The sequence below is a fragment of the Hyaloscypha bicolor genome, assembly GCF_002865645.1.
Source record: "Hyaloscypha bicolor E unplaced genomic scaffold K444scaffold_136, whole genome shotgun sequence".
Taxonomy (NCBI): domain Eukaryota; kingdom Fungi; phylum Ascomycota; class Leotiomycetes; order Helotiales; family Hyaloscyphaceae; genus Hyaloscypha; species Hyaloscypha bicolor.
Genome location: NW_020194638.1, coordinates 1,207,505 through 1,218,792, shown reverse-complemented (window position 1 = coordinate 1,218,792; position 11,288 = coordinate 1,207,505). Strand labels below are relative to the sequence as shown.

The window sequence follows — 11,288 nt, the reverse complement described above, 5'->3', positions numbered from 1 at the left end:
CAAATTCGAATTTCGATAGCTTTTGAAGCAAGTCTTGAGAGAAAAGGTTGAAGAAGTCAGGCGCTCGCTTAGCGCCTATGTGGCGCTTATGGTTGCCGGATGCCTGCGCTTAGGAGAGCTGGGGGCTTGTTGATTCTCATCTTCTCCCTAATTGATTGCTCACCTCGTAGGAGCCAGTTCTTCTCCAACTATCTGGGCGATGCGTTGTGTATGCCATATCTCATGTCAATAGCACTTGTCGACTTGATCTTCTGGCCCCAGACGTCATCGAAATAGAACACGCGCACCTCTTATCACAAGCATTGGTTCCCGACTGCGATCAGGCAAAAACCCAATCTCATCATGGATTATTCTGCATCGATACAAGAAGATCATCCTGCGGGCACTTCACCGTGGGGTTCATCCCCAGTCGCTTCTCCACAGCATCCAAGGACAAGCTCATTTGGCGCACCTGGCGATGTTCCTCCGTCCCCAACGCCGTACCTTTCGAATCAATCAAGCACAGGGTTTTCACAAGACGATACACTTGGCGGGGGAAGCTATCAAGGAGCAGAGAGCAGCGTTGGGGAAGGATCTGTGACTGAGAGCGATGGACACCGGCCGAATACCGCAGACTCGATTCGCAGCCAGCCTGAGCAACAGCAGACCTACCCAGGTCAACAGCAGCAAGCTCCACCGCAACCGCAATACCAGGCGCAACCTCATAGATCAGAGCCCCAGCGATACCACCAAACCAATCGTCAAGGGCAGCAACCTCAAGCTCCTCAGTACAAACTACAAGCTAAAATAACGGGCCTTGAGAGAACTGGGAGAAAAGACCCCATTTTGAGATTCGATGTCCATGTATGTTTCAGTGGATCAATTGGAATCTCAAAGCAGCATACTAACACCTCAGACCAACCTTCCAAAGTTTCGAACTACCCAATTCCGCGATGTCCGAAGAACCCACTCCGAATTCATGAAGTTGGCTGATCACTTGATATCCTCGAATCCCGAAGCCCTTGTACCTGCAGTACCACCTGCGTTGACATCTGCCGGTGCTGGTACAGATGAGGATGAAGCCCGCGTCAAGGCATCGCTCCAAAGGTGGCTTAATTACGTTTGCGCAAACGACGTTTTGATGAGGGATGACGAGATGGTCCTTTTTGTTGAGAGTGATTTTGGGTACAGCCCGATGTTGAAGAGAAAACAGCCGGCAACCGGAGTACGCAGAAAGGTCATCAAGCAATTCGCACCTCCACCCGATGACACGCCGGAGCTTCAAGAGGCTCGACCTGTTGTAAAACTGTTTTATCTTGGTACAATGGATGCAGGACATAAGGTAGACAAGTTAGTTAAGGCTCGGAGAGGTAAGCCCCCACTATCCACATGACTAGTTTTCAATATGTCCATATGCTAAGTGATAACAGGCCTGGGACTTGCAGAGTCCGATTTTGGCGTCAAGCTTGGCTCAATGAGTGTGCAAGAGCCGCATCAAGGACTAGCAACTGCCTATCGGAAATTGGGCAAGACCATCCAGACCACTGGCGATTACCACGCCGCTCAAGGCACTGCTGAGGCCACAACGATCGGCGATCCCTTGCAATATCATTCGCAAGATTCGTTCATCGTGAAGGAGACGCTCACGAATCGCCACATTCTCCTGCGCGAGCTGTTGCAAGCGCAGCAATTAACACGAAGCAAGCTGAACGCAGCAGATAGGCTGAAGGCAAGCTCATCTGTGCGACGGGAGAAAGTCGACGAGGCTATCTCAGCATTGGACGAGGCACGAAGTAACGAGCTGTACTTGCTAGGTAAAACCCAGCGGGTAACGGCAAACCTTATGCAGGAGCAACGCCGCTGGTTCGCTCGAACCTCAGCGGATCTTCGACTCAGCATCCGCGAATATGTGATTCGAGAAATCGAAGCAGAGCGTCGAACTCTGGCCACGCTTGAAAGTGTCAGGCCCGATATTCGGGCAATCGATTCTTCCGGTGGTCTCAGTAGGCTAGGCCGTGAGGCGCACCCCGCAACTCGCAGAGCAAGTTTAGCGGCCAGCCAGGGGCCAAAGGGGGATGCGTGGAGCGGTGTACCTCGACGCCCCGATGGGTTGAACAGGAGCATTTCAGGCAGTTTCATGTCTAATGTTCCAGAAGAGAATGGCGAAGAGCAGACAGGGTCGGGCCGAGAGAGAGCGCTCAGTGGTGCGAGTGCTGGTGGTCTTCGCGGTGTTAAGGAAGAAGACGACGAGGATAGGGTCGATGCTAGGAATGCTGCAGCTAGACTCGCGACGAGTTCGTTTTAAGCCTCAGCGAATCGCCTTTAATTAACCGTAGGGGAGGGACGTAGTTTATTTGTATGTAACCTTGGCGTGTGTTACCCACACCTCGTGTATAAACTTTTTCAGAATCGCACGATCTCTCCCAAGTCAGCGGCCAAAACCTCTGTAATTCCTGTGCAATGGAATGCTTCAAGTAATGTTTGCTTGTGATATAGACTAGTCAAATCAGTGCTCCCCTCTTGTCATCGTATTTCCGCTCACCGCTCTGCCTATTGCATGGCGGCCAGCATCCGACAGCTCCAGCCACGGCTCTGATCTTCTTGGACCTTAAGAGCGCATCTTCAGTGTAAGCCCTAATCCTTACCAAAAAGCTTTATTACCGGGCCCCAAGGCTCCGTTGCCGGCCAGAGCCACATACGAAGTAGGTCCAGCTCCGTACATTGACTCCACGCGGAGAAACTTATTGGCGGCTGAGTCTCCAAGCGTGGTATGGGTCGAACTTGTGTCGGTCTTTGATATGTCGAATTTGTCCTACCCCATGCTGGGCTTTCCACCAGCCTCCTTGCTTCCTGATTTGATTTGTTTCTCACGCTCCGCCGGCGGCCGAGGAGTATGGCCGCAATGGTGCCAGCACGAAGGGGCGTTGCCAGTGCGGCGGAGCTTCCGCCGCTCAGAGGGTAATCGAGAATTCGGGTGCCTCTGGTTCCTGACGTGGAAGCTGTAACCCCCACGAGCGTCCCCAAAGTGCGAATCCGTGGAACACCCACACACCGGCTAAACCCTGACACCGTCTGGGGTAAAGTGATTTGCCCCCTCGTCCCCAGAAAAGGCCAAGAGGTTCGGCGGGATCGTCTCCCAACAGGCGTGGAGGCCATGTGGGAATGACACTGGCAGAAACCATAGGGTGCATACGCGAGCGAGTTCATGCTGCAAGTGCAAGGGGCCTCCCTGTCCGCGCCCCAGCAAGCACGTAACTTTACGCTGCATCACTTTATCCAGGGCTGCTGGCTGCAGAAAATATTTCCACGACATTATCAGCGCTATGAAGGGAGATTGGAGAGAGAGATAAAGCAAAGGGGTTTGAGTGGGCAGCAAAGGCAGAGGACGATCCGTAGCAAGCTGTTGCAATGGCCGTATTTATAGTTGGCAGAGGTGCCCCCCACGCACTGCACATATCCCCCCAACTTCGACTGCTCGATCTATGTACTCACATTCCCTTTTGTTGACTAAAGATATCAGCGCCGCAACCTTATATAGACGATGGCTCCCTCAGCAACTGCGGAGGAACTTCCGGTCTCGTTGGAATCGCGCACTCTCTCCTCTAAATCGGCGACAGTCGCCGCCAGTGTACTACACGGAGCTCTCGATCTGAGATTGGTGCGTTTCCAGCACAAGCATATGCGAGTTGCCCAAATTTCTTACCAATCATACAGGAAACCAGAAGTCTCGAGCAACCCTCTGCAGGCGAGCTTCAAATCCAGATCAAGTCCACCGGCATCTGCGGGTCGGATGTGAGCTACTATAAGAAGTTCGCCAATGGCGACCTCTGTGCTTGTGCGCCGTTGTCCCTTGGACATGAATCTTCCGGGGTAGTTGTGGGCATTGGCCCGCAAGTCAATGGATTTGCAATTGGGGACAAAGTGGCCCTGGAAGTCGGCATTCCCTGTGGCCAATGCGGAATCTGCAGAAAAGGGCGATACAATCTTTGCAAAAAGATGAAGTTCAGGAGTAGCGCGAAAAGCGTTCCTCACTTTCAGGGGACTCTTCAAGAGAGGATTAACCACCCTGCGATATGGTGCCACAAGTACTTATTTCTGAACGAAAACCATAACTATGGCTAACCAAGTTCAGAATCCCCGAGCACGTCTCCTTCGATGCCGCTGCACTTCTAGAGCCCCTGTCCGTCGCCATCCATTCAGTCAACCGTGCCGCCCCAACTCCTGGTTCAACTGCACTTGTCATAGGTGCAGGAACTGTCGGCCTACTTGTAGCAGCAATGGCACGTCAATCTGGCTGCACTTTTGTAACCATCATGGATGTCGACGAAGGCCGTGTGCAGTATGCAATCTCTAAGGGGTTTGCGACACACGGCTACGTTGTCCCCAAGCCTCTGCACCCTTCTGCCTCCTCTTCCTCCATTTTCATGTCTGGAACTTCTACTCCCGCCAGCTCAGATGGTGCAATGTCACCTTTGAGTAGCTACAGCAGCATCAGCGACCGCCTTGATGGCGCAAAAGCTGTTGCTGCGGATGTCCTTGCAGTCGCGAGACCGGACATGCTTGCTTTGGATGACGACGAAGATGATGGAGTGGATGTTACCTTCGAATGCACTGGTAAAGAGCCGTGCATGCAAACTTCTCTCTACGCCACAAAACCAGGCGGGAAAGTAATCATGGTCGGGATGGGCACTCCCATCCAGACTGTTCCTCTCTCTGCCGCGCACTTGCGCGAGGTGGACATTTTGGGAATTTTCAGGTACGCAAACACGTATCAGACTGGGATCAGGCTCCTTGCTGGAAAAGGCCCTATGAAGTTGCCGAGCTTGGACGGCATGGTTACACACAAGTTCAAAGGCTTGGGTGCTGCAAAGAAGGCGTTTGAGCTGGCAGGAAGAACGATTGACGATGACGGGAATTTAGTTATTAAAGTGGTGATTGAGGCTTGAGCTTAGGCTGAGCGAGATGCGGGACTAAAATCTGCTGGTATCCAGATTAGGAAGGGGAAGACTATTTAAGGAAGGTGGGCGGCATTTTGCTTTTTCTTTCTTTCGTAGTACTGGTAGACCAGCGTTGGACGGAACAAGAGCAAACTAGACTGCAGTAATGATCTCAATTCTATAATTCGCATTTCATGTCTACATCTCGGTCATGAATGATCGCTAGAAAACAGCAGAGTCTTGTTGTCACGTTTCCTTTTCTTGACGCCGTGTAAATGCAATCAATCTTCGCCACCCAAAGTATCCTTCGTGTCATGTTAGGAAAGAAGGTCACCAACGCCCATAACACCATTGAATGAGCCGCTCCCGCCCCAAGGACCACCAGATCTGTCAGATTTGGACTTAATGCCTTTCTGTGTATCAACGATGGCAAACTTCCTACCCGTCTCCCTAACGTCCTTGATACTCTGAGTAAGGGTGCTAAGCAAGGATACGAGGTTGACGTCGTTTTGTTCGGACATCAACTCGCGCTCAAACGCAACGGCATCGGCGGGGACAAGGAGACTGAGCCGGGTAAGAAGGGCTTGAATGGACCGGAGAACGGAATGGTTGACCGGGGTGTACTTCTTATCGGTTGGCTCCACATCTTCCGGCACAACATTCAATATGTATGACGGTGGTAGGTTCTGGAGGTAGATCGCAATTAGGTTGATCCGTGCATGTAACATCTTGATTGCGTTCGCCTTGGCGGTGAGAGAGGCAATCAATTCTTCGTCTTCCCGGGATAAAATTTGTTGTTCGTCCGCTTTCGAAGCTTCTGGATCTTGCTCCTCTGATTTCTTGCTGGCTCGTGTTTTGCCTTTACCCTTGTCGGATGATGGTTCGCTCTTCTCGACCGCCGGTGTCTTGGTTGTTCCATCCACCGCTGTTGCATTACCCCCACCTCGTGCCACGAAGTCAACACTGATCATCTCGGCTTCTCCGGTTTCAACACTGTATGGCAGTACCTTGAACCTCAATGCTAATTGGGATTCGCCATCTTTCATTTCCTTGTCTTCTCCGATCGCAGTCGCCAGTTCTTCTGCTTCGTAGTTGCTCTCGTAGATCGTTAGAGGCAGCTTGCCCCCAGCCGATCCCCCCAGAGCAGCCGTGGGGTGGAAGCCTAGCAGGATTGCGGATTCGTTATAAGAGTGGAGGATTTGGCGGTGAATTGGTAGATGCACAGGCTGGGGGCCGGAAGCTGGCAAAATCGAATACCAGCCAACGAGATCAAGTGCCGGGACTTTGTGCACATCTTTCACTGCAAAAGTCAAACAATTAGTTCAGTACTGTCAAGCTTTTACGATATATCTTACTCTGCTGCAGTCGCTCCTCAAACCAAGTCTGATTTAAGACGATCTCATCCTCAGCTTCGGCGAGCAGACACTCGAAGGCGTGCTCAATGGTGATTTCTCTGCCATTTTGTTGTCCCAGCAATGCTCCAACGACAGGGCCCTGCTGCCGACGGAGGGTGTGTCTCGTAATGTAGTCGGAGATTGTGAGGAGAACCAGTGGATGGAGTGCTACTTGGAGGCCTGAGTCGGAGGACTTTTGAGTGGAGATCAAAGGATTTGGGGCGTCAACCGCCATGATGCAGTACTGCGTACCAAGGGCTGTTATCGAAATTGTGGTGTGACAGAGTATGGTGAACGTTTGTTGATCTTTCGTGGGAAGATGGGAAGGCTGAAGCTCCCCAAAATACCCTAGCGGCGGTGCGGGGTGGAAGGATGGAAGCCTAGCGTGCCAGCATGGCCCACTTTTCACGTGCTTTGGCGAAGCCCCCTTGTCTTCAATCCCAACCTCATCGTTTCTCAAATATTTCACAGTCAACTCTCAGAAGTGTACACATTTGTGTCTGTGATCTGTCTCGCCAATCCCCAGTATCTTATGTGATTAAGATGAAACATGGACATGTCGGCCCTCATATTTTGGTCTCCAGCTGCAGGTGGATTCTTGCAGGATGCATTTCTTTGATCAATTGTCACGCATCTTCCTTGCTCAAAATGTTATATCTCTTTGGTAGTCCCCAGTTTCACTCGTTTCTCTCTTTTGGCTCTTCAAGTCTCTACGTCAACAATGGCCCAAGAACGGCCAATCGAGCTTCTAGTTACTCCTACGGCTCCGCCAGTTGCCGTCAAAACTCCCAATAGCAAACCAGCGACGATTGATAGCCTTTCTTCAACTGCCACCCCAAATTTCATGAACCGCAATGGCCAACATCTCCAAGGAATTACGCAGGTGAACTCTGGGCTAAATGCTAGTGAGGATGACGAGGTCCAATTCGTTTTCTCAGCACCGCGACGTAGGAAGAGAAAAAGGAAGAGGTATGAGACGTTGCGGTTTCCAGAGGGCTTATTGACCATGATGGCAGGCTTGAATTCTCATACTCGCCGTCCATGCTCAATCAGTGCTCCGTTCCCCAAAAAACCCCTCCACCAAAGCGAGATAGCACGACTCAATGGGATCCTCTTCGGCGGCGAAGTCTAGGTGTTCTGGAACAGTTGGAATCATGTCACATAGGGACCCGTGAGAGCAAGGATTATCTTTTTCGAAGAAGTTCTCTGCCAGTAGCACCCTTCGCAACAACTCCTCTTCCAAAGGCACAGGCCTCATGGTTCCCAGACGCCCGCCATGTCTCTCTTCAAGCTGTTCAGCCTCCTTCTCAATTGGCGTCGGTTCTTTGGTGGGATGAATCAAGACCCTTGGCACAAACGATTCAACCCACACAAACCGCTCAATTGCCCGACTGGTGGCCGTTGCACGGCTCAGCATCTAAGAAACGGAGACTTGACGGCGAAGTGCCATCAGCCCAAGCTCAACGTCTCAGCCAGTCCTCTCAGGTCTCACCCCGAACGACTCTCGTTTCTACCCTGCCAAAAACGGGGAGTTCTTTAGGAGATTCAGCAATGGGCACATCAGATATGCTTTGGACTCCTGATCTACCGTCTCTGCCAGGAACTCAGCCCTCGAACAAGCCACTGTTCAATTCTTGGTTAGATTTTGATTGGAACGCTTTCCACAATGTCGATTCGGCTCTCAATCAACAACAGCCTGTGCATCAAAACATGCTGACGCCTCCCAAGAATCAGGGGCTGCTAACCAATTCACCGCACCAGCCAAGAATCGGGCATTTCGAGCCACGAAACATGTGGCAACAAAACATCTCGCGAGTGCCGGCAACGCCGCAAGTACAACGCCGGCCCGCCTTCGAATCTGCCCAATCCTCTCCGCCATTTCAAACAAGGCCTCAACAAACTCGCCCTCAACATTTAGCCCTGCCTAATGTGCCAATGTCTTTTCACAATCTCTCCTCCCAGCCCGGAACAATTCTGTCTCAAAACCTTAATACGACCTCCACGGTTGCACCAATTCCCATCCCTCAGCACCAAGGACTCCAATTTCAGAGGCAGCAGACATCACCTTCGCCAAGGCCCGCTCAGGCGAGTTTTCAACGGCTACAAACAACCCCTTCGGATCTCCTGAGGAAACCATCGCTCTACAAGATTCCAGCTTGGCCATCAACCAAAGAAGCCAGTCTGGCTCAAATACCAATAGTGACCTCTCGGTCCCAGTCTCCTCCTGCCGAGTCCTATACAGCTAGCAGCCGGGGTTTTCAGTCTGGCATGAATTTCAGCGCTGCTAGACAGCCATCAAATTCAATGAAGCCTAATACGAACCCTAGCAGAAACTTTGAGAACAGATCTAACGCTTGGGCTGTAAATACATTCAGCAGTACACCTCGCGTTACGGGAGCGAAGACAGACCTGTTTGAGATTCCACGAGCTCGTACTAGTCACAAGCATTGTCCAAATCTGTATGCACGGATCAATTCTCCTACTTCAGTCGTTTGCTAATCTGTTTTTCTTTGTAGAATTGTCGATATTGCCGAGACATGTCAAGATCTCTTTCCTTTTGCTGAAGTCGCCGAACGGCACAGCGTACCGATTAAGAAAGTCTTCGATACTTTCTCTGCCATAATCCAGCTGCCGCTCCTTCGAAACGCAGATGACCGGAGACGGAACGGCTCTCTTGGTAAACAACGAATGAGGGAATATAGAGATGCCAGGAAGGCGATGGAGAAAGCGCAAGAAACAGAACGGAAGGCGCGAATGAAGGAACTGAGAGCCCGAGTTGAAGACGCTGGGAAGAGGGGCAAGGGACAGGCCGATCCCTCCGGGTTGCTGAAGACTGCGATTCTAAACAACGCCAACCAAGCGGGTTCCGGTTCATAAAAAATCCGATCATTTCCGAATAGCCTTCCTTCCACATTCTAAGCCCATCGCTTCAATTACTATGTCGGCTTCACTCTTCTCGCCACGGTGGCACACGATATTGCGGATCTACTCCCGATCAAACTCAGCAACGTAATCTATTTGTATTACAATGAAAAGGGAACATCCCACTCACATTCCTCCCGTTCACACCCCTCGGCGCCAGGCGGTCCCCACAACACAACACCATGCCACCTCACTCTGCCTGCATCTCTCAGCTCCTTTGTTCTAGCAGCATGTGCTTCCCCCAGCACGCGCTGCAACACCAAAACCTCCTGTCTCGATCTCGATTGCTGCATCTGCGCCATCTTCCGGTCTCGGAACTCATCGTGTCTTTGGTTGATCTCGGAGATCTTGAAGCTCGGGTGGCACGCAGCACAGCTGTCATCAATGCGCTGGAGAGGGCCGTGAATTCTGTCTTGAGGACAAGGCCTAAGGTCTCGTTGTGCAGCAGCTTGATGACAGTAGGATATGTAGTGGTTCAGAGCGTGCCCGCAGCTCATGATGGTGACGGTCCCTTGGCACATTGTGTCTTTGCTTTCGTTTTCCGTGGGGTTGAGTTGGGATGTTGGATGTTTAATGCCGAATGGACATTTAATTCTGCTTCTTCAGTATGGGTTGATCCTTCTGTTCGCATGTTGTAGCTGCTTCTTTGTTCTCGAATCTTGGACAATGGACTTGACTCAAAGCGAACAAAGAAGATTTTCCACTTCACGATAAAGAAAGCACTGCCTTCTATGACTGGAAGTGATGGTTTGATTTCTTTGTTCGGGAGGCTCTAGGGTCATATTGTTGGCATCTGCATCATCGGTCGGGCTAGAAATACATCATCCCAAGTTCCTGATATGCTGCAAGTACCAGGAATTTGGGGTCAGGAAGGAGATTGTTCGAGCAGAGGGAGACACCGAGTTTGGCTATCTGGTTGACTGCCCGTGGAGAGGTCCGTCTTCAACGACCCTTCATCTCAAGAACCAACTTCGCATCAATAACTCCACAATCCTCTTCAACCCCTCATCATCAACCCAATCAACCTACTCCCGAGACATCGGAGTCGGCATAAATCTTTGGAGTATCCTCAGGAGCAGAACGTTCCAAAAGATGTTGGACACTGCTGCAAGATGAAATACTACTCCCAGAAATTGAGACATACCTCATGCTTGCCAAACATCGCAGCAACCTCCGTAACCTTCGGGTCTTCCTTCACCCTGTAATCTCCTTGACGCTCTCCACATCTCAGATAAACCCGACCACCCAAAGAGAAGCCCCTCTCTTCCCGTCATGATCAATCAGCGTAGTGCTGTTGGCCTTCATGGTATCCTCCATTTTGCAGCAGGTGCTTCGGGCTGAGCCACGAGTGACCTGCAGCCTCAACATCCTCGCGAATCAGCTCCAAATGTGCGTCAGGGATGCACTCTTGTTTGACGTCTGCAAGTTGCATCTTGATAACGAGCGAGGCTTCGGAATCGGTGTAGGCGAAGAGAGTCTTCCATTGCTCGATTTCGGCGTCGGTGAGCGTAGAGCGTTGAAGGAATTCCGCGTTCTCTGCTAAACGACTGAGCCTAGAATAGAGGGGTTAGCAGATTGCCCTCTGCCGAGTTGCTCCAAGAGCAATCCAACAATAGAAGCTCTTTCGAGATGTCTCGAGAGTGCATGATGGAAGAGTGTGTCCCGGGATCTGGGGATAAAGAGAATAGGAACCCGATTTTCCGTACTCATCCATGAAGCCCATCTCGCCCACTGCGAATAGTTACGAATTTTGTATATTGAGTTTGCTGTGAAGGAGGTCGTTTTATAACTTGGGGCTCAGTCAATATGGCAATGGGACCCACCCACCCGAGCCACTCTCGCGCGCTAGTGCCTTGGTAAATTTGGCGCACCAGGCTGATGAGGAAGACGCGATGTAATAATGTCACTCAATTGACCCGTGGTTGCTATATCCACGTAGTTGGGGGACCGAAAGTTCAGAAAGAGCAACTTCGTTTCCCCTGAAATGGGAAGGTGCGCCAGGCGAAAGTGAACGTCATCCTTCGAATTTCAAAAGCATAGCGGCAGATGCGTTGAA

The 11,288-nt window shown here is 51.2% G+C and overlaps 6 protein-coding genes across 6 annotated transcripts; 4 read left to right on the top strand and 2 right to left on the bottom strand.

Moving 5' to 3' along the window:
• The first annotated feature begins 156 nt into the window (after positions 1–156).
• Positions 157–2,629, top strand: K444DRAFT_618568 (vacuolar protein sorting-associated protein Vps17). Its single transcript, XM_024881348.1, has 3 exons — positions 157–843; positions 896–1,349; positions 1,410–2,629. Exons 1-3 carry the CDS (start codon positions 343–345, stop codon positions 2,282–2,284), a joined length of 1,830 nt encoding a protein of 609 aa, XP_024731013.1. The 5' UTR covers positions 157–342; the 3' UTR covers positions 2,285–2,629.
• Positions 2,367–3,353, bottom strand: K444DRAFT_135817 (uncharacterized protein). Its single transcript, XM_024870503.1, has one exon. The coding sequence runs from the start codon at positions 3,184–3,186 to the stop codon at positions 2,614–2,616; it is 573 nt and encodes a 190-aa protein (XP_024731012.1). The 5' UTR covers positions 3,187–3,353; the 3' UTR covers positions 2,367–2,613.
• Positions 3,345–4,919, top strand: K444DRAFT_570699 (sorbitol dehydrogenase-like protein; the record flags this gene model as incomplete). The annotated part of the gene is made up of 3 exons (XM_024877277.1): positions 3,345–3,637; positions 3,694–4,064; positions 4,112–4,919. Coding segments are annotated over exons 1-3 (1,296 nt in total), but the record flags the coding sequence as incomplete, so codon positions are not given.
• A 314-nt stretch (positions 4,920–5,233) lies between these two features.
• K444DRAFT_540198 (uncharacterized protein) lies at positions 5,234–6,545 on the bottom strand (the record flags this gene model as incomplete). The annotated part of the gene is made up of 2 exons (XM_024875690.1): positions 5,234–6,216; positions 6,272–6,545. 2 exons carry the CDS (start codon positions 6,543–6,545, stop codon positions 5,234–5,236), a joined length of 1,257 nt encoding a protein of 418 aa, XP_024731010.1.
• A 486-nt stretch (positions 6,546–7,031) lies between these two features.
• Positions 7,032–9,187, top strand: K444DRAFT_634877 (uncharacterized protein; the record flags this gene model as incomplete). Its single annotated transcript, XM_024883803.1, has 3 exons — positions 7,032–7,279; positions 7,327–8,769; positions 8,827–9,187. The coding sequence occupies 3 exons, from the start codon at positions 7,032–7,034 to the stop codon at positions 9,185–9,187; spliced, it is 2,052 nt and encodes a 683-aa protein (XP_024731009.1).
• A 114-nt stretch (positions 9,188–9,301) lies between these two features.
• On the top strand, positions 9,302–10,203 carry K444DRAFT_135760 (uncharacterized protein). The gene has a single exon (XM_024870502.1). It carries the CDS (start codon positions 9,415–9,417, stop codon positions 9,868–9,870), a length of 456 nt encoding a protein of 151 aa, XP_024731008.1. The 5' UTR covers positions 9,302–9,414; the 3' UTR covers positions 9,871–10,203.
• The last annotated feature ends 1,085 nt before the right edge of the window (positions 10,204–11,288 follow it).